This window comes from Dermacentor variabilis, chromosome 9 (assembly GCF_050947875.1).
Source record: "Dermacentor variabilis isolate Ectoservices chromosome 9, ASM5094787v1, whole genome shotgun sequence".
Taxonomy (NCBI): Eukaryota; Metazoa; Arthropoda; class Arachnida; order Ixodida; family Ixodidae; genus Dermacentor; species Dermacentor variabilis.
Genome location: NC_134576.1, coordinates 42,084,944 through 42,112,691, shown reverse-complemented (window position 1 = coordinate 42,112,691; position 27,748 = coordinate 42,084,944). Strand labels below are relative to the sequence as shown.

At 44.9% G+C, this 27,748-nt stretch overlaps 1 protein-coding gene across 3 annotated transcripts in view; it reads left to right on the top strand.

The window, feature by feature from the left end:
* Positions 1–27,748, top strand: part of LOC142592639 (uncharacterized) — a 79,717-nt gene that overhangs the window by 29,297 nt on the left and 22,672 nt on the right. Inside the window, exons 7-10 of one of the 3 annotated variants that reach the window (XM_075704195.1) lie at positions 8,399–8,570; positions 20,885–20,974; positions 22,324–22,479; positions 26,511–26,619. In XM_075704195.1, coding sequence (XP_075560310.1) covers positions 8,399–8,570; positions 20,885–20,974; positions 22,324–22,479; positions 26,511–26,619 — 527 coding nt within the window. Of the gene's footprint in view, positions 1–8,398; positions 8,571–20,884; positions 20,975–22,323; positions 22,480–23,928; positions 24,041–26,510; positions 26,620–27,748 lie in introns of those variants that run through there. The other 2 variants (XM_075704197.1, XM_075704196.1) reach the window with 2 other exon arrangements.

Genomic DNA, 27,748 nt, shown 5'->3' with positions numbered 1-27,748 from the left:
AATAATTGCTTAACATTGCCCCCTCACCCCCTAACGAATAGGACTATGAATAGAACTACTGTATTAGATAAAATCTGGAGAGCAGCTGACAGTCCTGCAGATTTCAGTTGAATGCCCTCATTTTCATGGCGAAAAAGTATGCTGCTTTAAACAACTTTTGCACATGATGTACCTCTTCATCCTACACTATTTTCACTAAAGCAATGTTTCCTGTTGAAACTGCTTCAAAATACTTCAAACAACCTTTAGCCAGATAATTTACCATCGGAACCACCATTCTTCTCTGCTCAAGTGAAGATGAATATGAGTAAGATCTGTGCAAACCTTCTCAGCATTTGTTCATTCAAAACCATAGCACAGATGGGCTTGCAGTAATTATATAATTTTCACATCTTCTCTTCACAATCTAAAATGCGTCACTCTATAACATAACTGTAATTGTAAAACGAGGGGTTTCAGTCATTTGAAAAAAATAAAAATAAAACTGTGAATGTAACACAAGATGAATGGACAGAGAAGTAGCACCTCTTACAAGGAATCTCAATTAGGAATTGTTCTCTTCACTTACAATGTCTTAGGAGGAGGCAGAACCTTTCTTGGGCGGTATTCTAGGGCAATCACTTTTGGAAGTAGCTTCACTTCAGCGAAATTTTGTGTAACCCAACAAGTGTCTATGGCATGGTGCCCAGGGCGCCGTTGGCCGTATACTTCGAAGCGTTCGGTGCCAGGATGAGCAGAATCTCTCGAAAGCAAAACTTTCTGAAAGTTATTGTCAGCAAATCAAGTAATCTTTTGTACGGTTGAGCTCACTTGAGATTATGCACATCTTAAAAGACAGCACAACCATTTCAGTCAGGGGCAGTACCAGGTCTCTACTATGTACACAAAGCCCGTTCGTCCTGCCTTGCATTTAAAGAGCCTCCCGTGGGTCCCACCATCCACGAATTGCTGACTTGTTGACATCGAATTGCCAAGCCGCGGTGGAGCTTGCCAAGTCCCTGGCCATCAAAAATTGTTCATCTCTCAAAACGGGCATGTGAATGAGCTGAATCACTAACGTCGCATATGAATGGCTTTGAAGCATGCAAGGCTGCGGGGCACTGTGCCACCATAACTGTAACGTCAGTCACAGGCACAGCAAAAATGTTCTCGATTCGAACAAAAAAAATGTTGTGACTGGTTAACTTGGACCATAAATGGATGGAATCGAGACTTAGAGGTGCAGGTTGCCATTGCAACACTAAAAATTAGGGGGTTTAGAATAAAGTGGTCTGTTCTGTAAATTATATTTGAGTGTGATCAGTGTACAGTTCAATGAACAAAAAAACTTGCATTACAAAAAGTAAAAAAATACTTGCATTACAATAGAGTAAATATGGCACAGTAAAACCTCATTAAACCGTACCTGCTTAAACAGTAGTTTCGTTTTAGAAGTAGTAAGGTCAAATCCCTGACTCGGCAGCCATTGAACATAATGTGTGTTGCATCTGCATGTTTTTATCGCGCAAACACGGCAGTGCGTTGTCTCCATCGGGTGGCCCGGCAGAACAAGCCTCGGAGATCAGAACAGGGGCCTCCAGGTGCCATGTGCGTTTGCGTGTGAAGCCACATCATTTTGGCGACGTGCTAGAGAGCGTTGTGGCGTCATGTAAACAAGGACTTGCGTCATGCCGAAGCTCGGATAAAAAACACACCGGTTGCTCAGCATAGAAGAAAAATTAGACACAGTTCATGCTATCGAACGTGACATGAAGAAGCTGGCGCTGGCACGCGACAGGGATCTACTGTTGACTACGGTGTGTGGCATTTGGAATGCGAAGAATTTGCACGGCAACGCTACTGCGACCGTTAAGAGATGTCGGCTACGAGTTCGACTTTCCGCCATCATTGCCTCTGTTGTTGCTGAAGTGTCGATTAGCGACAGTGATGAGGACGACATGGAAAGCAACAGCACAGGCGATTCAGGCCCGACAGTGGCAGAAGCTGCACGTTACGTCTGCCTCATGAATGCAATCGTCACGACAAGAACAGCACCCTGCAATGAAAAAGGCGCCCCGCGATTTCTGCAGTGCTACCACCTGTGTGCACGGAGAACATGCAACGCCAACAAGGAATCTGCCATGAGAGTGTTTGTCGAGAAGAGGGGGCTGGCTGAAAAGGTGGCTCGCAGCTTCAGTAAATTTGAGGCCGCTGTTGTCACTGCTAGGCTGCCGCAGCATCAAACGAAAATAACTTTTCTCGTGTGAAATGAATAAATACTGCATGTTTTTTGCCCTTTCATCACACTCTCTCAGTTCCGTTTTTGGCAGATAAGTGGGCGATCTCATGCAATCTCGGTTAAGCAGTGCTACCGTTTAGTACATACTTTTTCTGAGCTCTGGCTAACTACGGTTTAACGACGTTTCACTGTACTTGTCCAGTAATCTTAATGTTTTTGTAACGGTGTGCGCAGTGCTCGAGCATTTTCATTGCTGGGGTGTGAAGGTCAATCGTAAGTTGCTGGTGCCAAGGCTGTTGTTGCTGTGCTTGTTTCTCGCCTAGTCTATATGGCAATAAATCTTCACATTTTCAGCGTTATATTCCCATTGCTTCGCTTTAGTGTACCATTATACACTGCTATTCTTGCTTTTGTGTCCCTATTTACCATCGTAAATCTGTTTTTGTAGCATACTTACCTGTCGCCTCCTTTATAAAGTTGCTGTCATGGCACATTTTGGCTTCGTTAACCCTTGTCCCAATAAGCTTAATCAAGCAATAAAAAGAACACATTCTTTCACTATGGTTGCACACATGATGCAGTGCAAAAACGGCTATCTTGGTCACAGCAGCAGCAGTTGAACACGGCAGAGGAAGACTGAATCAGCTTAAACTGATAATCTTTCAAAACTTTGTCAGTTTTGGGATAATTGGTTGATAATTAGAATAGAATAATCATCATCAGCCTGTTCATGTCCACTGCAGGACGAAGGCCTCTCCCTGCGATCTCCAATTACCCCTGTCCTCCGCCAAGTGATTCCAAATAGCACCCGCAAATTTCCTAATTTCGTCACTCCATCTAGTCTTCTGCCGTCCTCTACTGTGCTTCCCTTCTCTTGGAGAAGGGAAGAGAATATGAGGTTCAAAGTATAATTTCTTGACTTTCGTGGGAGAACTCCAGTTGCACATCAGCCCAAATATGAGAAAATGCTTCAGAAAAATCCGAGCTAGTTTTTTTGACTCCTTCGGAATCCAGTGCATTTCTTTTTACTGAGATGGGATTAACTAGGCCTGAGCAGACGCTGTAATAATTCTTGTCGCAATGAGCTGGTCAGGAAACTTAAAGCACTGGTTCCACCTGTCCTTCATATTTTGCAACTATTCTTTGGTTTGCTAAGCCTCCTTTCACTGTATGAGCTTTTTGGTACAATTGAATCTCAATAATTCGAACTCGAAGGCACCAGAAAATATTTTTGATTTAAAAGGACTTATTTTTGAAGTATTCATGCACCATAGCTCGATGCACGAACGGTGCAAGTCTTGAAATGTTGCAGCACGCAAGCACAGAGTGAGCGGGGACCACGAAACTGCCCACACCGGCCAATGCTTGCTTCCCACTAACGGCAGAAAACGAAACTTCAAGGAGCGGGCTAAGCAGGCGCCGGGCTGGCTGGGCTGATGGCCCCGGGGCTGATGCGTGCGAAGACTGTGGAAGATGAGGAAGTTATGGGGGAAGTGGGGAGGGAGTTACGGGGGAGTTACTGGGCCACAGAAGCAGCGGAGTTGCCGAGTCCAGGACTGGGCCTCCGCTGTTGCTCCCGTCAGCATGCAAGCACGTTTTTTTTCTTTTGTCTGCTGACAGATTGGCGTCGTTTACTTTCTTCGTCTTGCATTCTTAACCCGAGTCATGTCTCGGCAAGATGACGAAGTCATTGCCGCTGATCATAATTATCTTGGTGTGTGCTCCCTTCTGTTGTGGCGTTGGGGCGTTCAAAAGACAAGGAGAAAGGCCCTGGCTGTCGTCTTCGTGTCCTTGTATTCAGGGTCTGTCTTGTCGTACAGAATCGGATGTGGCACACTTTCTCTAACAACCTTTCCATCGGGACGTCTCAGTTCAGACGCGTCATCGTAAAAAGCAAGCGCGAACGAGACCAACCAAAGCAAGTGCGAGCGAGAGCTGACGTGAGCAGAGGATCGCGCGCAACAAGTGGTCCGGCTGAACCAGACGCAGGTACGAATAGAGCGGTCCGGCGGGCCTGCATGGTGCCAGTTCCCAGTGTGTACGTCACTGTAGAAGCCACTCTTATTGGTCTGCTCCGCTCGTGGCTGGCTTTCTGCTGCGGCTAGCCATGAACAGTCGGCCCAGGACCGATCCCTCCTGCGGCGCGTGTTTTGCTGCTTGTGTAGCTGGGGCATCATGGCACGATGCAGAAATGGTGACATTGCCATTTAAGAGAGCATAAAATTTCCGCCACTTCTTTTTTCTCTTTCGTGCACAGCATTGAGGGATTTCCCCTAAGCCTTTCCACTACAGAGTCAAAGCAGTGCTGGTCGGAGGTGCCACTGTGCCATTTGGCACGCTGCTGAGAGCATTGCCGAAGCGCACTATGTTCAAGTTAACCGTCGCAAATGCTTGTGCGTATGAACTACTGGGTGTTTTTGCCTATTGGAATGCACATAACTTTGATGGGACTGCAGCATCAGTTCGAATAAACCGAAAATTCAAATGAAGCATGTTCGAATTATTCAGATTCAGCTGTATTGTAGAATGCAGCTACTAATTTTGGGCTACTAAAGCAGCTTAAGGGGAGACCCTACATCCAAGTTTTAAAAAAATATTTTTGAGTACATTTTGGTGAAACTTGCAGAAGTTGTGTATTTCCATGAACTAATAGAATACATAATTTTCTTCCATGGCAAATCTTTTTACAACTGAATATATTGATAGCTTGCTTGGAGATGGGCTGTTTACTAAACTATCTATGGCGAAATACTATATATAATCTAAAAATGAGTAATCTGAGTATGCAGTGGTGCAAGTATGATTGCTCTAGACTGATTTTAACCAGTTGCATTTTTAAATGTGGACCCATTGTCACACCCAGGACAACTTGTTACGTTTCAAAGATTTGTCATAAAGTTCATATATATTATATGCCCACTGCAATCTCTATTTGTCTACCTTTCTTACAAAAAAAAAAAAATTGATAGGATATGTAGAACCAGAGATATCATCACTCCGAACAGGTGACACACACACTGCCAGAAATGCAGTTTTGAGAAAACGAGGAAAAAACATTCCACAACCTGTTTGTGATAAGAGCAGAGGCTGAATCAATGAAGGATGATACAGTTATCCAATCAAGCAAGAGTAAATGCTTTGCACCAGTCAAGCCCAAATATCTTCATCCCATTGCTCCAGTTTTTGGCTCTGAAGAGAAGGGTCTCCCCTTAACTTATTTTTTCTTATTTCTCCTGCCTAACACAGTGGAATGAGTCTTTTCATTTGGCATCTACTGAAACAATATTGATGAGGCTTGCTGCACTCGCAAGAAAGCCCGCCACAGTGGCTTGGCAGGTGTAGTGTTACGCTGCCAAGTGTGAGGTCGTGGGACCAAATCCAGGCCACAGGTGCACGTGAAAGATCCCTTGGTGGTCAAAATTAATCTGAGTTCCCCACTGCGGTGTGCCTCGTAATCAAATTGTGTTTTTGGCACATAAAGCTCTAGAATTGAATTCAATTGCATTCAAAAGAAAGTTAGACTATCCAGCTGTTGGAATCGGCTTTCTTTATGTCACTTTTTAAAACTGAAATTGCTGAAAACCGGGTAAAGCAGTGCCACCATTACAACTCCTAACAAGACAAGGCAGAATGTAAATGACAGGCACGCACAGGAAGGAAAGGGTGCCCATCTGATAGCATCACCATAGATAAATATATTGTGTGCTGAGCAAGAAATGAGTTGTTAAGCCGTTTCTAGCTGCCAGAAACTGTCCCATATCTAGTACACCTATTTCATAAGATCTATCGCAACGAGCAATTAAAACATTATCTTCCTATTTCAGAAATCAAATCAGTCAGTCAAACACTCAATCGGTTTGCAGTGGGACTGGGCTACGGGCTCAAGTGATGCGTTCGAGTACCTGGTGTGCTTTCATTGTTCCAAGAGAGCAGAGCGAGAACATTGTGTGGAGGCTTCAATATGCGTCCTTAGAAATGCGCTTTGAAAATATTGACGTTCCCGCTAGTAGTTATCCCAAAATCATTGTTAACCTGGTGCCCTCTGTGGTTGCTTAACGACTATGGTGTTCGGCTGCTAAGCACGAGGTCATGGGATCATATCCCGTCCATGATGGCCGCATTACGATGTGGGCGAAATGTGAAAGCACCTGTGTGCTTAGATTTGAGTGCATGTTAAAGAACCCCAGGTAGTCCAAATTTCCGGAGTCCCTCACTACGGCGTGACTCGCAATCATATCGTGGTTTCAGCACGTAAAACCGCAATTGATGTTCTAGTTAATCCAATTTGGATTAACTGGAACACCAATCTATATTTTGGCAGTCTTTTGCCATGGATATCTGTAAAGTTCTAGTCTTGGTAAGTTGTGTCTACTTGGAAGACCTCCTGTTCTACTTCACTTTCGAACTTCAACATGCTCTAAAGTGAATAACATACGTTTCATCTCGGTTAACTGGAAAAATTCGAATGGAAAATTTTCTAGCTGCAGATGTTTCCTGAGTTGTGTTGTCTTTGTGCAAAAATGCAGGGCCCTACTTAAGTTTTTACTTGAGTGTTGCACGTAAGCAACAGCACATAATGTACACCTGTGTGTCTATCAAACACAGCTGCAGACATTCCCAGGCAAGTTCAGAGCCCGTAGCAACAGTCACTGTAACATTCTTTTTCTTAATGAGGAAAGCTGCCTTACCCTTGTTACCGCGATAACTGGCATGCACGAAGGAACCCAATTAGTGTTGCTAACTCAATGGTCAGAATGTGCGATGGGATAACTGCAAATGTGTTAAAAATTGGCATAACATTTCAAGATTGTGTTTTGCCTAGAAAAGCAGCTTCAATGCACCCATATCATTCGCTAAGTAAGGGTGTGCAAATATTCGAATATCACCGAATTTCTTGGATATTTGATTCAATATTTGGCGTTTTATTTTTTACAATGTTTAGTTCGAAATATACTATTGGGTATTTGCACATCCCTGCTATTAACCCTTTGAGGGTCTATTTCTTTCGCCACATGCGACCACCCAGGGTCCATTTCTTTTTGTTGCAGATTCCAATTCTTCTTAGGGACTTACTTTGGAAAAAAAATTTACTGTAATTTTTCTAGGGTGACCGTAAAGTGAGAAAAATATTTTGCGTTGTTATTCATGAATGAAGAGTACATGTATACCAATAAAAAGCAAATAAAGTTATAAGAATTAAAAATTTTAATGCGTTGTTATACACATAGTTCAAGGCTTTGAAAATGTGAACACAAGAATATTTTGCAACTCTCGCCTTTTCCTGCTCTTACACTAATATTTATGTGCATACCATAATCGAACTGCATAGGTGCGCGCACTCAAGAAAACTGTGTGGTTGTGTGCCTGTTAAAAAAAGCAAAACATGTGACAAACTTCCGCTAATCTTCATCATATTGCCAACCAGAGGCAATTAGTTTTCGCGAGTGGCAAAAAAAAAAAGGGGGGGGGGGAGGGCAACGGAAACGCATGCACGACGGCATCCTTGCTATGCGCACCCCTGTGAGCACTAAACGAGCGAGCAACAAGCAGTAGCCCTTTGAGCACTTAGTAACAAGATAGCCATCAGTTCTGCAAGCAAAAGAAGCTGAAACCGCCCATGGAACAAAACCCAAACTGCCTCCCTCTGCCCGCACGCATACCAATGCGTGAGCGGCAGTATATGGACATGTAGGAGCGAGCTAGCTCTAAAACGATGAAACGAAAACCGAGAGAGGGAGGCGCGCGAAAGAAATTTGCTGTATTCCCACATAGTGGCAGCACATGATAGAAAAGAAAAAGTTAGGAAATTGGCGTGCTTTTCAAACGTACAGACGGCACCGTAAATATACGGCATCGACCATTTTTGGACTCATTCATGGCGCTGTATATTTACGTCATTGAGCCTCAAAGAGTTAGTTAGTACATCTGTAGAAACTACAAATACAGATATATCCCTCTTTGCATAAAATGTGGGCATGGCATTAAACTCTGCCACAGTTCCTTAAGGAATTTTACCAGGGCAATTTACTGGCTAATTAGTTGCCAGAAAAGTCACTGAGTCATCAAAACTTCAGAAAGACAAAGTTGTCATTAGGTGACTGAATGCTCTCTAGACAAGACTTTCTTGTCAAATCACCATGAACCTCATGCGATTAAGTTCCTCTCAACCACTTTTTCTAGCCTGGGTCTGCCTCTGGGGTGTCGAAACCTGCTCGAAGGGTGCCAATGCCATCTGTGCCCACCGTAACCCAGCGGCCAGCAGCCCAATTGGTGCCAGCTTTGCCCGAGCCACGTAGGCCACTTGGACCATCTGCAGGAGGAACTGCTGCTTTGAGGAGAAGCCTCCAGCCAGGTTTGCACCCAATTGGCCTCTTGATCTTGCCTCAGTTCAATATTGTCATGCATGGAAAGGCATGGAAAAAAGTGACTGTATACGCTGTATTTATGCTGCAGCCAGAGTGCAAAATAGGCACTCACTTGTGCCAAGTGTTCAGACGCTTGATCTTTCTCGTGGTAGCTTGTCTTTTCAAAAAACATCTGTCGATGTTATCATGATACCACTCCCAGCAGCAAAAGCACCATCTCGGTGCTGTTAAATATCTAAAATGTCTGGACAGTTGTAGGGCTTGAGCCATGCGACATGGACAATGTCGCTGGTTGTCGCAGCAGAGGATGTACTGAATGTGGCTAGAATGACTTCATAGGTGACATCGGTCACTTGGCGGAGCATGCAATATTGTTCTGTGTAACAGGAGAGTAGTCTTTCACAAACGTGAACTTTATGGGATGGTGACCAAAGCAACACGAAGCGCTGGGCGAAAAATGAACATCTGCGATTGAGGTCATACTGCTGCTTCTGGTTCTCTTGAGATACTTGCAATATATTTTCTTTAAGGACCTGTTTTCAGGGATATATTGCAAACCCTTAATGTGGACACTGATAATGCGGACTTGTTTGATTATTTGCACAGCTGCTGACCCCATAGACTTAACTTTTAAGGATGACTGAAATTTTGGATACCTTACAGTGGGCCACGTGACTGCCAGACTTGTGCTAATTTAGCCACCAAGTCGAGCAGAAATAGCAATGTATTTTGTTTTTGATTTGTCATCGACATGGTTGTCAGTCGTGTTGCCAGCACCTTCTCGATACTGAAACTAGCGAAGCCTAGTCAGTCCACTAGTTGCTGATTCTGCCGACACTTCAGGACTAGCCAAGTCGAGCCAATAAGTTGTCAAGGCAGCACTTGCAAATTGTTGCAGAAGTTCTGTGCATCCAACCCTCGTTAACTTGGGTGTTAAATAGCCACATGTTCCTAGGCAATTTCAAGCAGTGGCAAATTCCGCCAACTGCACCCTTGATGTCAGCACTGATGAGGGCAATAAGGCCACTTTTGGCTACTTGCAGGCTGCTAAAGCCAGCCAGAGTGGCTTCGTTTTTCTCGAGTTGCTTCATCCACCGTGCGACGCACTTCCGCTGCGCGTTCGTTTTACTACCCGTGTGCTGCCAGAACCAGCCAGGACAATTTTGGTCTGGCTACTCTCTACAAGTTCTCTGGCTAGCATATGACAAAAAAGGGGCGATGAGTGCTCACTGCTATCCTTGTGGGGACTTGACTGATTGCAATGCGGGCGCCTGAGGACTTTAACCTTGCTCACCCAGCTGACTATGGTCACTTTCAGTCTTCATTACTTCTAGTGTTATCACCTAAGGTTCTAACGCACCATTCCGCCTTGCGATGCGGTCTGATATGAGTGGTGGCCAACCTTTTGAAGCTCTGTGCATGCATGCATGTGGGCATGTGCATGTGTGTGTGTATCCACTCATCTATCCCTTTAAACCTTCTTTTCGGTCATGAACCGTGCGCCATGCTCTCATTCGTGCATGCTATATCTGCATTGTGTTCTGTACAAGTTGTGGACTCTCATTCCCACACATTGCGGTGCCTTTGCGGTTCGTCTTTCTCTGGTGGTATTGATGATATGCGACGGTATCTCCCTTTTCTGTAGTGAGCGAAGGTGTCGAAGCTAGCCAATGTGTGTTCCATCTCGTATATTTGGGTGGCAGCTTGAAACTGTTGTATTCTAACTAGGCTGTTGTAAAAAGAACGCACTGGTTCAGTAATGGTCACAAGTACATAGCTTATTGCTCTCATGATCAACCAATTCTGTTTTTTGTGTGAAACTTTTGCTGGTAGCAGGCGGGGTGTATTTTCATGCACCAGCTGCAGCCCCAGCTACTTCAGCACAGCGCCAGACGAGACGCACCATCAGTCAAAACAAACTTTCTGAAATCGAAGCACGAGCAGGTCGGTATGAAATTCGATGTGTATAAGACATACCTGGCATCCTGCTTTTTCATGTCTGGTCATGTGATGACAAAATGCCAACTCGTCAATGTCGAGGACGTACGAGCAGGCATCCTCGAGAGATCGCTTTCGGGGTACGTGCAATTTGTCGTCTTGGCATTGTATGCGTCGGAGGCCTTTTATTGTGCTGTGTAAAAGAAAGTTGGCCTAGTGCACCTCCTATGCTGAGACACGCAAGATCTTGTGAAACTGCATTGTATCCCCAAATGCGACTACGCTAACCTCGTTATGACAAAGTTAAAGGGGGAGCCGAAATGACTTTTATATCTGTTACTCCGTTATATCCGTTATTGCCATTTGCCGCAACATATGCCCGATTGGGTGCGCAACTGGAATGGAAATAAGATGTCTGAGGCCTGCGAAACTGCTACACAGCCAGGCATGCGAGGAAATGTGAATAAAACAAAAAAACATCATTGGTGAATGCAACTCTAGACTTGGCAGCTGATGCGACAGTCCTTAGATAGCTGCCTTCAGCTCCATTGTGATTGTCTCTCGCATCGGCTTTACACTTGGCTCGTTTCAGTAGCACATGGCACACAATACAGTGTGGCACTGTGCGATCGAGGAGGAGACTGAACTTTGCCGCATTGGCTTGACTCGGCCAGCTCGTGTCCTCTGAGATTGCACTCGGTGTGATCTCGGAGGTCCCGCCTAGCTACCAGTCCGTGTGGCGTGGAACATTCGGGTACTTTTTGGTTTTGGAGACAAATGTAGTTTGTTATATTCATCGGCAACACAATTTCAATTCGTTATAATGGTTTTAAATCTCTATGGGGACTTCAAGGGAAATTTCATTTACTTTGTTATACCCATTATTACGTTATATCCAATTGCATTATGAGAAGGTTTGAGTGTATATATTTTCAACCCGGCAACGTATAATTTACGCAGAGCATGTGCTCGGCGTAGTTGGCAATATGGCGGTGGCCTCGCCTGTCGCTGCCATGCTGGTCGCATGTTTACGTTTATCCCATGGCCAGCTGTCCCGGTGTTCGATTTTGCAAACTTTGGGCAACTTCAGGTTGTGTTGGTACCCCAACTCGCGTGACTTCCTATCGGGACTGGAACTAGCTGGCTGCCGTTGCACGAGCTTGCGGTAGCTCTCCCGATTTAAGAACTCTCTACCGTCGGCGCTGACCAGGGTTGATTTGTGTGGTGCTGATGACTGTGCAGAGCGGTGACGAGGGACAGGATGCACATTGCCCGCTTTTGTCTGTCGCACAGATTGACCTTCTAACTTGTAATCCACAGAAACCACCTGCCATGAAGGTGGAAATAACCTCCTGTTTTCTGGAAGCAAACGAGGAAGCGATACTTTCCAAGCCACAGAAGATTGTCATTAGGCACAGTATGATCCACTATTACACTGAAAACCGCATTGGTATTTCGGACAACTTCGCTATTTCTTCAGCTCCACAGGGGAAAAAAAGCACTTAATTCTATTTCAGATATTCCATCGATAACATATTTTAGAGCCTTTTTATACAAACTGACTTATCATTGCAGGTTACTAATTTGCTCTTCATTTAATAAGCACAGAGCATACTATGCATCTTGATTCACAGGGGCCTAAATCACTGATAGCTAGCAAGATTCTTGTTAATTGGATTAGCCTCCTGAGCATGCACTTCACTCATGTGCAGCACTGTTTCTTGCACAAAATTTGAAAGCATAAATGTTTGTGCTAAATTTCCTGATGTTCCATTTGCTATCTGGCTTTATTTCCTTGATTCGATTCAATATTTGATTCAAAATCTACTATTTGGTATTTGTACACCCCTAGTTCACAGAGTATGTGCCACTGAGTGTGCGCCAAGCAACGGAACAATTCTTGGCATTCGCAGGCTCCAGTGTGTGATGCTTCTCGCCCGCGGCCATGTGCAGAATATTTGGCAGGGCCACTAGATTGCGTGGAGTGTCCAGAAAAAAGCTCAAGAGTGGCGGTCGGTTGTTGCATGGTGTGTTTCGTGGTGTTCGCACACACTGGTGCGCCATCCATTTTGGAGGCCACACGCAGGCTTTGTGGCAGCGGCACTAGATGGCGCCGAGTGTTAAGGAAGCACGAAAGAGGAAATCCTGCCTCCAGTACACACCTCGTACATAACTCGTTTCAGCGATGGTAGTACATCATGTCACTAAATTAATTAAATGCTAAACGCATCACCATTGATAGTCGTCGTGGAATGGCTTCTGCTGCTTTTTCAATGAAATTAATTGCGATAAACAGATATTGGATTTGCCATAAAATAAGCAGTTGCAGACTTTTTGGCAGACACCGCAGTCCAAATTGCTGGTTGGTGACTTCTTTGCATAAGGAGTAGGGTACAACAAAATTTGTGCTGAACAAAAACAAATGCGTTAGATCAATTTTACTCAAAATGGTTTGCGACTCAAAAGGTTGATTCGCAGGTACTAGTGGCACTTCTGTCTTTCGACAGTATCACTCTGGATGACTCGCCTGAAGACTGCAACTGCATAACAGCTTAGCTCCTGTTGTAATTCTGCAGCTGTTATGTCCACTTCTGTGTCCCTCGTTTTCATTCTGCTGGATAGGATCTTGTATGCAGGAACCCCAGCTTAGTTGCAAAGCACATGTGGGAAATATGTCATCAAATGCAGCTCCTTAGAGCCCACTGTCCTGCAATCTAGACCTAGTATTGGGGGCCCGTGAATACTCGCATATCACCAAATCGAATAATTTGATTTCCAAATTGAATATGTGCTATTAGCTGTCTTGAATATTTGGTGAACCACCTGGAATGGTTGGTGCCTATTGGGCGCAGCCTTTTCACAGCATGCACTGTCAGTTGCCACAAGTTTAGTCAGTCCTGGACTGATTAAAATGCTGATGCAATGCGGACAGAAGGAACGGCGACAAAAGCAGCACATACAGTAAACCCACATTATAACGAAGTCAGCGGAACGCCGCAAAAATTCAATACAAGAAGTAATTAGATATAAGCGACCACTCGACAAAAACTAAAGCAGACGAACTTTAATTGTGCCACAACTGCGAGGAAGTCAAAATACAATGAAGTGAAGCAAAACTTTATTCAGGTGTAGAAAATGCAGTGAGCTTTGGCTTCTTACTGGGCGCAAGCAACCCCTGCTCTAATTTGACCAAGCATTCCACGAGGCCGTGGTCGCCACCCATGCATTCAACCTTGCTTCGCAGCAGACGTATGTACTCCCGCGCTAGTACCATAGTTAGTACTTCACGTGGTTGTGCGTCTTCCGGCATTTCGTCCTCGTCGGGGACGAAGCGCCAAACCATTTCAAGTAGATCCTATCGTGGGGGACACCAGCGACGCGATTGCGACAGAAATTAATGGTTCCGGCAGGCTGCACCATGGAATTTGACAGCTTCAGTTCGCTCTGCAGTAAACAACTGGGAGCACTCGGCACTCGCTCGGTACTCATTACTAGGCACTCATCGGTCATGGGTTTGGTACTTTTGTGGCCTGTTCTGTGCCTGCATCAGACTAGTTCTTCGGCGGTATTAATTTCGCACTGCATGCAGAAAAGGGTCGCCACCACCAGGAGGTGGCGATGCCTACACTTACCACTTGGCTCTAAGCGGCTTAAAATACATGCGTTTGTGTTGGGACCAGAAGAAATTTCGAATACAGCGATATTTCGGGTAAAGCAATTTCGTTATGACGAGGGATCACTGTTTCAGAAAGCACAACTGCCTGTGCAAAGGTTGGGGTGATTAGCTGGTGAAAGGCATGTGGATTGTGTCAGATGTGCATGTTCACAATCGCATACTCGCACAGTTAAACTCGTGTAGGGACAGAAAGCTTATGGGCAAACTTTGTAGGCACGCGCACGGAGACCCGATTGTTGCTTCAACAGCTGTCAGTCTAACCTGCACAAGCCATTAGGCCTAATAAATGCTGATTCATTGGGCGTTGGCGATTTAGGTTATGGTTTGGTGCCGAATAAACACAGATATACTGTATTTATTCGCATAATGATCGCACCCCTGAATTTTGTCGTCAAAATTAGATTTTTTTTATTTCCCCGTTTAATGATCGCACCCCGAACTTGCCGCAGCGATATGTCGCATGCCGAGTCTAGCTAATAATGATCGCGCTTACCATCTGTCGAATGCTACGCGAACGACTCTTCAAGACAAACCAAGCGGTCTGCACGCACCAAATATTCTTAAGTAGATGCCTCATTTCATTACTTTCATCACTTTCCGCACTTCCATGACAAAAAGAGGTACAACCAAACTTGCCTTTATTATGTGTCAGCTTTATAATGGTTGTGGTCAACAACAACAAAAAAAGGCGCCTTTCGATTCTCTCATCTGCACTCATGGGCATACAACAAATCGCGAGCGGCAATGATAGTAGCCACGTTTACACTGATACGTCAAAAGTGTACCTTATTCATACGCCAACGTTTGTAACACAGCTAAGATATTCACCCACCCTTAGCGCAGACGTGTGGTATTAGGATAATAGTGAAGACAGATGCCGCAGTTTCCGCAGCATGCCCGCCATGTGTTTCTATGTCACTGGCAGCTAAGTGCGCCCATCTGTTTCTGCCCCCTCAAAGTGGACATGGCTACGTTATTGCCGCAAACTTGCCGATACAGGGTGTCTACCAACCGGGAAGACCGGGAAAACCGGGAATTCTTGGGGATTTTGAGTAGTCTGGAAAAACTCGGGGAAAACTCGGGGAATTTGTGCCTCTATCAGGGAAAATTAGCTATAATTTTATTCAAAGGGTCGAAAGTCGCGGTAATGCTGGCGGGAGTAACAGACAGGAATCGTTATGAATCGTCTTTGACGCCCTGTCGTGGGCTGGAGGACTTGACAGTGTGCTGTCAACGACGGACTTTCCGGATTCCCGATAATTTGGACGGCCATGCGGCACCACCACGTACCCCTTAGAGTCAATCTATCAGAACGTCTGAAATTTCGTATGCAAGAACTCTTTACCGTCCAATTTTCCGGAAGTTTTGCCGTGACAGAAGATGCGAAAGGGCATTAATCTAAGCCACCACCACTGCCATTTTGATTACCTCGCCGCCTCGAATCGGCGCTCTCGCACGCAGATCCGCTGGCAGCCGTAGCCACCACTGCGGCAACGCTAGGCCTAGCTGCTTCGGCGTTCTCTATGAAGCTTCTTGCCGTTGGTTGCCGTGTTTTTTATTGAAAGAATTCTCTACTGTCAGCAATGTCGCGGATTCCGCCGTTGTGGTCCTCGCGATTGGCTCAGAAGCTTGGAAAACACGGTACGTTGCATAATGCCGGTTCCCGAAAGTTAGCTTCGCCTCCGTACAGAAATGTTACTTGGTGAAGCATACGCAAAAGTATTGATGTGAAGCATAACAAGCCTGGGAAGGGACGATGCCACGGGACACAGTACGTTTATACACGCATGTACCCGGTATTTCCTGTCACAGTACGAGCACCGATATGCCTAATACGTGTACCGACAGGCCTTCAGAGCGTTTTTGAATGTGCCTGTGGCGGTTTGAGCCCTTAAGGGCAGTGAATCACATGCATTTTTTTCCAACTGGCTGATTTTTCTGACGTTTTTGCGGCTCCTAGGGAGTTGGAAAAATCGTACGTGGACGGTGCAACTGACCAAAAGAATGCTTCCAATGCCCCGTGGGGCAAACAAATGGCAGAATGAGGACAAGAACAGAAAGACCTATGCATTGAGGAATTAACGGGAAAGGAAGTGTGCCGCTGCCTCTTTGAAGGAGCTTGAGCTCAAAAAGCAAAGTGTTGGCTGATGCTGAGATGCAGAGATCCCCCCTCATCCAAACCAAAACAAACCCTTTAAAGCAGTGAAACACAACACTGAGGCGTCGTGCGCGGGCTGAGAGTATGTCAGGACAGTTGAGGTTGACTTACGGGCTGTTGAGAGAGAATCTTAATTGTGACAAAGTTCGGGCTTCATTTTGCTGAGCTGGCAATCGGTTGATAGAAATAGCTCATATTCGAAAATATTTGCTTCTGTATGCATCTCCTTTTTATTCGTATTTGAGAATGTCCGACTCGATTTGCAATTTTTTACGAAGCCATTTTATTTACTCTGCATTTTACTAACCCCTCCCGTCTATTCTCTTTTTGAAGCATAACTGTGAGTCGGCCTAGTTGTAACAGATTCATTTTTAAAAAACTTCTGCGCAAAACAAACGGGCACGAAAAAAAGGAGCAACAAGGACAAGTGCTTTCTAACTAGTTTTATTTTCGAAAAACCACCTGCTTAAATACCCGCAAATCTGCACAGCGCTAGCGCATGCTAGCGACATGCGCTAGACTAATGAAAAAACTTTAACAGGATAAAGAACTATGCACAAAGAATCAAAGGCAGAAAGATTTAGCTTCCAAGGTTTCAGTGATTCTGTATGTGCACAGCCTTTTATACCGACTTAAAAAGGCGGAAGGGAGTTACGAAGTAAAAGTGGTGTTTTCGGCTAAAAACAAAATAGGTAGTGTGTGTTCTAGGGTAAAAAGTAAGTTCGAAAGTAAGGATGATGTGAAGAAAGAATATAGTACTAAAGATCCGTGTAAGAACCATTTTGTCGATTGCGCGAAGAACGTTGTGTATCAGATTCCTATGACGTGTGGTCATGTGTACGTTGGGCAGACTGCAAGCTGCATTAACACGAGACTAAGGGAACACTTGTCAAGTCTGAAAGGTCGCCCTAGTACGCATTTGGCAATCCATTGTGAAGAACATGCTTGCTCACCTTGTCTTAGAAGCACTGACATATTGTTTAGGCATAGAAATCAAACCGCGAGAGAAGTTGTGGAAGCTCAGCGGATTGCAAAACTAAAGGAAGAATGCATCAGCCATCCTTCTGTTTCATTGTTGGATGAAGAGAATTCGCTTCTGTCATCATATCTTTAACGCATTTTCATCTTAAGTGCTTGTTTTATGCGCTTTACTATGTTTGTGTTGGCCGGGTAGTGCTGATCCACGGCATTTTATCGCAAGTCTTGTTATATGCGCTATAGGTGTGTCCTGTTGACTAGATCACGCAGACCTGTGGGTATTTAAGCAGGTGGTTCTTTGCAAATGAAACCTGTTTTTCAAAAGCGCTCGTCCTTGTTGTTCCTTTTCCTTGTCCGTGTCTGTTTTGCGCAGAAGTTTTTTAAAAATATCTCTTTTTGAATAACATAAACACTACTTCTTAGTATTCAAATCGGATTAAGTAGATTTTTTTATTATTTTTTTTTTCATATGCTTACTAGAGAGTGACAGCATTGCGCGACTGGTTTCAGCCCGTCTTGACATAAAACATAGCTCTACATCACTCAGGGAATTTTGAAATGTAAACTTGGTAGACACCCTGTGATATTAACGATATTGTTCATTACTGATACGGATGAAACTGTTTCGATGCACGTAATTTACTCGCGAGAAGAAAAAAAAATCGCGTTCGGCGCATTCAGCTTGCTCCGCCGGCCGCCATTTTTGTTTTGGTGTCCCGCACTCGCATCCCGCAGCAAACGCGAGGCGAAAAAAAAATTCTTTTCGCGGGAAATTTAACCCCCGTAATGATCGCACCCCTGAATTTGCGTCCGTTCTTTCTGACCAAAAAGTGCGATCATTATGTGAGTAAATACGGTACTTGCAGCAGCCACACGACACTTAGAAAGCTGCAAACTGCCTTGCCAAAAAAAGTGTACAAAAATGCACTAACGTTCCCGCTTCATAAATGCACATTTTTTTTAGCTTCGAGTTAGTTTAAGTTTACAAAACTGGCTTTAGATTTACGTGACAGGCATAAAGGTGTGTTGTAACTAATTAGGGCTGTGCTAATAGTTTATAGATTTCGAATTCAGTATCGAACCAAGAAAAAAATCCAAATATCTGATCAACTATTGTTTTATCACAAGGTTTAATGCTTGCAAAACACGTTAGCGTCTGCAGCCTGAGCTGAAGCAGACTGCGAAAATATGTACGCATTGATATGTGGTAAGTGACACACAGTGCAAGCATCTGCACAGGAGCTGAAGCAGATGACAGAAGGGGCAGACATGGAGACCACAGTTGGTGACACGGTACTGATAGAAGCATGTGCCAAATCTCGTGTCTAGTGCGGAGCAACACAAGAGTGTTGCCATCTGTACAAGTGGTGAAACTGCCTCCTTGCCGCATCAAAAAGGGAAAACTGTTATCAGATCAGTTTGCACTAGACTAAGGCCTGCTTATCGGAAACAAGAAAACCAAACACATGTGGGAGCAACATACAGTAGGTCACCAAACGGACACGACGGGAACTGCCCGAATAATCGAGAGTCCGAAGTACTGGACTCCCCCCAAAATAAGTGACTTTATTCCACAAGTGGCCAAATAAGGTGTGCCATATTCTCGGATAGTCACTTTTGGAGATACCTTCAATTTCACGTGACCATAGCGCAAGACGCATCAGTCTATGAGCAACGTCGGCCTTTGCCAACGTTGGGCCTTTGCCAGGCACCCTATCCTGTCTTATCACTGTAGGTGCATGTCCAGTGCTAGTCATGAGAAAGATTTGCACTGCTGGTGCTCGTAACCATGCTATTATGTACCACGCTCCTTGCAATATTTTTACAAGTCCTTACTAGTAAGATGCCATCCACGAAGAATTCTCTGGGAATTTGTTACGTTGCATTTACTTCTGAAACCTTAAAATGTAGAATTTTAAAAAATTCACGATTCAAGCCAAGTTTTTCACTGCAAGTACAACTTCGTTATATCGAGGTTTGACTATTTAAAACCTTGTTTTAACGAAGCAAAATTGTTCTGCCAATGAATATAATCAAATAAATTCATCTCCGAAACCAAAATTACCATCCGGTGCATGCCGAGCATGTGCCTTCTGCTGGCTTCAGCACTAGTTTGGTGTGGCAGTTAAAAAATTCCCACATCGAATACGCTGTTAAGCAATGCTGGTCCTTCTCACCAGAGCTTGGCTATGCGCAAGCGGTACTTAACTTATAGCATCTCTCTTGCTGCAGCACGTAGCTGGTGAAGCTAGGTGCACCCTTCGAAATCACGATCTCTGAGGCCATGCCTAACTGCACCATGCCACCTATCAACGATGATGATGCTTGCACGCAGTGTGCTAAAAAACCGGTGCCTTCACTTCTCTCACTCACTGCTGCACGCTGCACTGGGTTGATGCAGCCGGACATGACCTCCAAAATTGCGTGAAACTGGCATAACCTGGCCAAGCCAAGCCAGTGAGCTCGCACAGTGGAGCTGCGGCAGCCACTGGGCCATGGATAAGATATGCAATGGATAAGATAGTTTCGCTTTCCCGGGTCAAGCGAGTCTGTGTGCACGTTCACGTTTCTCACACTGTGCCAATCTCTGCTGGCCATATGCTTTGACAGGTTTGCAAAATGTTATGAAAGTGAACCTAGCTTTGAAAGTCGTGGAGGTTGCTCGCAAATGTCTCTAGAGAATGCCGCCCCATCTGTGTAGTTGGCACACCGTGTTGTGTGCCCTGGGCTGCTCGAACATGGCTGACTTTGTTCACATCATAACATGCTAGCTGTCCCATTCGACTGCGTTGCTGTTTTGCCGGCTTCACGACGGTATGAGTGAGCCATCTGGAAAGTGGAAGCGAGAAATCCCATTGGAACATAAGGACGCTGTGGCGACGGCTGTTGTCTCAAGTGCTGCAAAGTCGCGTGTTCCACACGCCGCAGTCTTTTGCTGTTGCTTTATAAAATTTTTATTGCATGCGCAGCCGCATGGTTTCAGCAGGCTGCCGAGCTGTAGTCTTCTTCGCATGTTTAAGGTTGTGTACACCAATGGGCATGTACTGCAGTAAAGGGAAATACAGTTGGACCCCGATATACTGAAGTTTAAGGGGATCACAAAAAGTTTGATATATAGGCAATTCAATATATACCAGCCCTATACATTTGCACCGTATCGTTGAGGGCATTTTACAGCTGTTCGATATGTGCAATAATTTGTTATATGTGGTTTCAATATATCTGGGTTTGACTGTAGTCGGTGTAACGAAGTAATGTATACAACAAAGCAATTTCAGCTTCCCCTTCAAATTCGGTATAACGAGGTTTGTGTGTACTTGCACACCCCCAATAGAAACACATGGAAATGCAGTGACATAAACATGCCTTAAAAAAAAAAAAGTCTGTATTTAAAATTGCCAGCTCTGCTGCTGCTGTTTTACAAGCGGTGTTTACTACGAAATTGATTTGGGGCAAGCAATCGGAGGGGTTTGGTGTTTTATCCTACGTTGTGTGGTGCAGTGGAGCAGCTCTCAGACTTGTCCATGTGGTTACACTTGCTCACACTGCAGTGAGTGGGGCAACCTGCGGGACGGCACGAGGCTCTGCGACCAGGCTTTCCACTGTTCCGGAGAAGGCGGCACGACAGAGTCTCCTCCCTGGTGAGATTTGCCTCTCCATGCTATTGCCACATGAGCATGAAGAACCAAACACCAGCAAAAGTGGGTTATTTATGTGTTACTACTAGAACTAACCTTGGATGCGTTAGCACACACCACCACTCGCAAACCTTGGCGGTGGATGTGGAACATCCTTTCTGCCGCAGGCGTCGCGAGCACGTGAGTACGTCACAAGTACGTTCTATTAGTTTAACTAATTCCCTATCGTGGGAATTGGTTGGAATGTTTTCTCGTTTTCTTAAAACACCGATTTTTTTTACTTCTTGCTGATTTGCGGCAGCAATATCTCTGCCTTCAAGTTAGGTAGAGCCATAATTTTTATTGTGGCTCGTAGCAGAGTGCGCAAAACACACAATGGTAGGAACAGATTTTGGAACTTGTGCTTTAAAATTTATCAGTTCCGCTTTAGATCAGACAATAGGGTACTCGCATTCGGAACAGTGAAGATTGAATTGCTATAGAATTACTAATATTTGTTATATCAAAAAAAGTTTTCCTCCCGTTCTGTTCCTTATGCTTTATAGTACCTAGGCATGTGCCAATATTTACAGCAGTGTCCACCCTTAAGGGGAGTCTTAAGGGGAGTCTTGAACCAAATAGTTTTTTTTTTTATCCTTCTCGGTATGGTACTGAGACCTTTTACATTTGTGCGATGTCATGTCCTTATCTCTAATTTGAGGTTCATTTTTGTTTATATTTCAGGTTTGAATTTCTGTGGACCCAAAATTTCGTTGTTTCGAAAATTGGCCTTCGCTGAAAAATTCAGACTGGAAGAGTCGGCAAGGCAGTTGGCAGGCACTGGCTTTAGTGGCAGTGTCTGTCTTGGCGGAGGTTAGGGGCAAATTATAATAGCCTGTTTTACAGAATTTTGGTCCAAAACTCTAGACAGTCTTGCTGCAAGAAAGACAGTGATTTCCTGATGCGTCATCATAAGTGGAGTAATTAGTTCATCTGTTCACTGTGCAGTCAGTGGTACTCGGCTTTTGCATAAAAATTCAATCTCAGGCTTGAAGCACACGCACAATATAATTATTACCTGCATGCATTATGAGCAAACGAGCATTCAGAGTTTTTAGACATTGCTACCGGAATGCGGCAAGTCGAATGTCTTGTCAAACATGGTTGTAAGTTCAACCAAGTGGGTAGCCTCTAGCAATATGTGCACATGGTAAGTGAAATGAAGGCATGTTGACCATGCAAGGGGATCAGTTCACCTGAAGCTCAATGTCTGCTGCTTTTTCTTGGCCACAACTCGACAGGACCATTAAACTTGTTAAAAGTAAAATAATGCGGTTGTGCCATTTATTCAGCACTTGGGACATGCAATGCAGGTGCCAGGCGGTCTGTGGCTGCCGTTCCAAGGGCCATGACCACAGCAAGCCAGCCAGTGGTTCCCCAGCCCAAGGCCAAGACTGGATTGCCTGTAGGTCCAGTTGTGCAGCCGTCCCAGTTGCCCCGCTCACGGCTCAGGCCACCCAGCAATCGAGGTAATTTGGAGCGAGATTCCCGACAAGTCGGAGATAACCGGAATGGACAGTGGAAGTAGTGGCAGTGGCAGCCCATTTTACTTTTTATTTCATCATCATCAGCCCGGCTACGCCCACAGCAAGGCAATGGCCTCTCCCATATTTCTCCAACAGCCCCGGTCATGTACTAATTGTGGCCATGCCGTCCCTGCAAACTTCTTAATCTCATCCGCCCACCTAACTTTCTGCCGCCCCCTGCTACGCTTCCCTTCCCTTGGGATCCAGTCCGTAACCCTTAATGACCATCGGTTATCTTCCCTCCTCATTACATGTCCTGCCCATGCCTATTTCTTTTTCTTGATTTCCACTAAGATGTCATTAACTCGCATTTGTTCCCTCGCCCAATCTGCTCTTTTGTTATCCCTTAACGTTACACCTATCATTCTTCTTTCCATAGCTCATTGCGTCATCCTCAATATTAGTAGAACCCTTTTCGTAAGCCTCCAGGTCACCACTTTTATTTATTGGGTGAAAAATCAATAATCACCTTCTGCGTGTTTTCTGTGAAGGCCACAGTTGCCATACTCTGCTTCATTGCACAGACACAATGCAGGGAATCCTCTTTGCCTTTTTTAAAACTGAAGACTCGTATGAAATCCACTGCTTTCATTACTTGTGGTGTGATGCTCACCTGCTGTTTGTCTGTCTTCACAACTTGCCCCTTTGTCCACAGGCTGGTCACTTAGTTCTTTGGTAATAATTTCCTCATAAGTTAGGGCACCACACACTGATGCACTGCTGTCGATGTATTTGCTAAAACTGATATCTCGCAGTGCACCACGCACTGATGCAGGAATGAGCTCCTCGGCTCCATTGTCTCCTCTTTCTTGCATGGTTCCATCTGCGAAGCCATAGTGGCAGAAACAGTGTGCAATTCTAGCAGCCGTAACATGATCCCATGTGTGGACCAACATGTGCATTGCATTTAGCAGCATGACTATGTACTAGTTCTTTTTGTTACCCACGCGCAAAATCGTCCTTTTGAGCTTGTGGTGCCCGTAAAAATGCCAAGTTTCTGACGATGCCCTGATCCATTGGCTGTAGGGCCGCAGTCATGTTGGCGGGAAAGAAAACTAACCTTGTGGCTTTGGGTTCAACGTCAACTTTGGGAGCTGAACACTTGTCCATGATGAGAACTTTTCTGCTGCTAAGTTCCATTCTTCTGTCGAAATGCAGAAGCCACTTTCTAAATAGCTTTGCCATCGTCCAAACCTTTCTGTTGGCAGCATATTCAGTCGGCAGAGTCAGTATGTTTTTCAAGCACCGGGGTTTCTGCATTTTGCTGATGTAGAAAAGTGGGGCTTTTCTATCTGTCATACTTGTGGCAACCAACACAGTGTTCCACTTTTTGCTGTGTTAGCCACCAGCACAGCTGTCCACTTTGTAAATGATAGTCTTGTCTGGCTGCAGCTTGAAGAAGGATGCTGTCTCATCAGCATTAAAAATATCCCTTGGCAAGTAGCTGTCAAGATACTGCTGCAGGGCACTGCTTCTCCACATCGTGCGCATGTCGACGTCCACATCCCTTGCCTTACTGGATAATGTGCGGAAGGTAAGTTATGTCGTTCCCTAAAACGATGGAACCAGCTTTCGGAGGTGACAGTCTTGGGTGTCCATGAGCTGGGCGAAATTGGTCGCCTTTGTCATAAGAGACCACTCTGAGCTATGTTTCGGCTCCTCATTTCTTTCACCCACATAATTGCGGCATTCTCAAGCTGTGTGTTCTTCACTGGGCATAGCTTTTTCCAGCTGCTGGTAATTTCTCCAGCTTCGCAAACATCTTCGATACCCTCCCTATTGTGGATGTATGTAGAAAGCATACTCCCTAATATGCTTATCTTCTTCGCGATCTCAGATTCACAGGCCTTCCCTTCGTTAAGTTGTAGCAGAATGTCAACTTTCTTCTTGATAGTCTTCGTCCAGTACTTGTCCTGCTAAGACATCTTGTACCTTTGAGGCAAGCTTGGGAGAATTGGCCTGCTGAAACCTGGCACAACACCACCACCAGCGGCACGGAGCTTCAGTGCACGAAAGAAGCAGTTCGCGCAGGTCCCAGCCTCTCTATCACCAATGTCGATGCCCATTGGACGCTTCCCTTCAGACCGTGCGGCCGGACGCAGTGAGCGCGGCTAGCCAAACGCCCTAGTGATTGTAACGATTGGGCAGTTGTGCCATCGGTCGCTCAGCCACAAAAGATTTTAGCGAAGGTTTGAAACGACTCTTTGCGGTGCACGATTCCTATTATTGGTGGAAGCGCTAATTTTAAAATGAACAACTTGCATTACGCATACTCCTATGAACTCTGGGCCGGACTGTGATGACCTGTTCGAATTATCTGAAATCTCAAACGAGTGAGGAATTAACACTCTTTTAGGGTAGTACACCGGAATATAAAGCTAGGAGTTTTAGAAACACCAGCAAAAACTTAGCTCTGCCGTCTTATTCCCCAATTTAAGGTGAAAAACTGGATTGAAATAACTGCACGAGAATATTGTTCCTTTGGGACGTTGGCCGGGAAAATAAAAATACTTACTAACCCCAAATAAATATGTTATGCGGAATCGTATGAACGAGATTACACTATATTAGAAAAGAAACATTAATGTAAAAGTTGGCCAAATTTTGCACTGAAACCGCAATGCTGGTATGTGTGTGTGACGTCGTGAATTTCAAAGTATGTGTGCACATTTATTGTGCACATTTATTGTGCATGTGCACATTCTATTCAATTGCCGCAATTGCTCGACGGCGACGGCGATAAGACTGGCCTACCTTTGGGATTGGCTTGAAACTTTTTAGCCACAGACAAGTTGAATCAGTAAAGTTCCCGAAGCATGCCACGTTCTGTGCTTGGCACGTTTCAGACACAATGTATGTACTTTCTGCTAATAACTAGGCCCGAGCAAACGCCGTGAAAATCCGTGGCGCTATGGCCAGCTGGTGTGGGAACTGAAGGTGGTGTTGGCACCTATGCTTTTTCTTTTTTTTTCTTTCTTTGTGTCTTTTCTGGCCTATCGAGCCTCTTTTTGCAGTAAGAGGGGTGCTTTTAGGGATGTTTGTAGTATACAGGTGAAATAATTCTTTAGATTTTAATGCTGCGGCTGCCCCGTGGAAGGCGTTGCTTGAGGGATGGATCGGTGGAAAAAACAAATTTTTCTTCAACTGCGACGCTTTCTTTTTGAGGAACCCATGTATGGGTTTCCTTTTTAGCTTCATGCTACAGTCCAGGTGCATGACAATATGTCCCTCTTGGAGGTGTTGCATCACCAGGTTTTTCTCACGTCTGGCTAGCTTATATCACACTGAGACAATTAAGTTAAACTGTATTAGTTAATCTGGCTCACCAAGACTCCTCACATGGCACAAGTGGCATTCTTGGTATTGCATTATGATAGAAAAACTGAAGATGATTGGCAGTGTCTTCATGAAGTTTCCACACCAGCTCACCGTGATGTCGAGCATTTTGACAGCGTCTGGTAAGGGCTGGTTATTTTTCATCACTAAAGATGAACTACATTGCATTCTCACCGAGCTAGCCAAAGACTGAACCTGGCAAGTTCTCGGAATTTTCACTGCGCTACAATGGCCAGAATGCATAAAAATGCTACCTTGAAATCTGACATCACGCTTACGTGCTGCAGTTCTGACTCGAAATTCCTGAAACGGAAGCTTGGTTTTCGTCCTTGGCAAAGAGCTGCGCTAACGCACATGGGGAAACAGGGTTCACAACACGAGCATTCTTCGTGCTTGTCTGCGCTAGTGCTGCTGAATGCCACATGTGGACTTTCACCAAGTGGCCTTTGTCTACTCTCAAGTTTCATTTTCTATTCTAGTAAGAAACCTCATACTGCGAAAATAGATGAATATCTTGCGAATAAAAAACTTGTTCAATGTTTCTTATTAGCATCCTTTGATGCTTGCAACTAAATGCATATGAACGAGGAATATATTGTGCATAGTGCTATTGTAGATTAATTAATCAATCGTCGCAGTGTCGAGCAGCGTTTCTCAAGTGCCTAGACGGGCCTTCAGCCCAGCGTCCTGCCTGCTGCCAGTGCCAGAGTCTCCGGTGGCAGCCCGCCTTTCGTCGACTCCTGCCCGGTACGTTTTGAAATGAATCTTTGGGCTGCGCTTGTTTGTGGTTTTGGACCCAGTTTTGCCGAAGCGTTGCATCAGCACCTCCTATGGCTGTGATGGCCGCGTTCTTAGAATTAAAGAAGGCATTATTCCCTTTCTCCAGGTATCGAAAAAATTTGTCACCAGCTCTTCTACATGCGCTGCATATATCTTAAAGGCTAACTGCACGAAAATATTGGGCCACAGAAAAAGCCGATATAGCAGCTTCAGAGTGACGTTACCTAGCAGCCGCCGTTGCACGCTTTTGTTTTTGACATGCAAATGTGTATCTCGGAAAAAGCTTGCGAACACTGTTGTACACCAGAAGCCACTGGTAAAGCACATAATTGAAACTGGCAATTTCATGTGCATAGGCGCATGTCCAGTTAATGTTGGTGTGCCGGTGTTTTATATTGTGACGTAGTAGTGACGGTGAACAAGGCAGCCAAACTGTGATTATAGAAACTTGCGTTTTATTGGGCGAACTTGTGCCCTCAAAAGCAGGCTACACTCGAAGAACAACGATAGCGGCATACATACTCGGCGGAATGGCGAAAATCTGATCAGTGGGTCAAGCGCATCGGCTTTTATACATCAGTCGTCAAATGTTCTAGAGTAATCGCTGGGACCCGCGCGCCTTCCACAAAGTTCTACACCATTTGCGTCGTGCATACATGCAATCAGATTACGCAAGGTTCGGTGACGACAGCGGATAGAACCATCGATAACATTCCAGAAACTTCCGAAACATGCAGGCGCGTCCTGTGCTGTGTGATAACGTTTGTTAGGCGGTGAAACGTGTCGACCGATAAAGACAAGTACACATGTCAATATAATGCGCTATGTTGAGTTGCAGCATTTACCTTGCTGCTGCGCTTTTCTGTGAATGGTGTCTTTGCAAAATGAGTACTTGCTCTCCTCTTCACTTTTCTTCATTACACCGACTCATTGATCGCCCTTCTCTGCCAGTAGAAAAGAGGGCAGCGTTGTTCCCTAGCAGTGTGAACTTCTGTGACCATTGCAAGTTACTGCAGTTTCGAGATCGTATGTGTTTGTGATGCAAGGTTCTTGTACTCAAAGGTTCTGACGGTTCTCTTAGGCGGAGCCTCTGAGA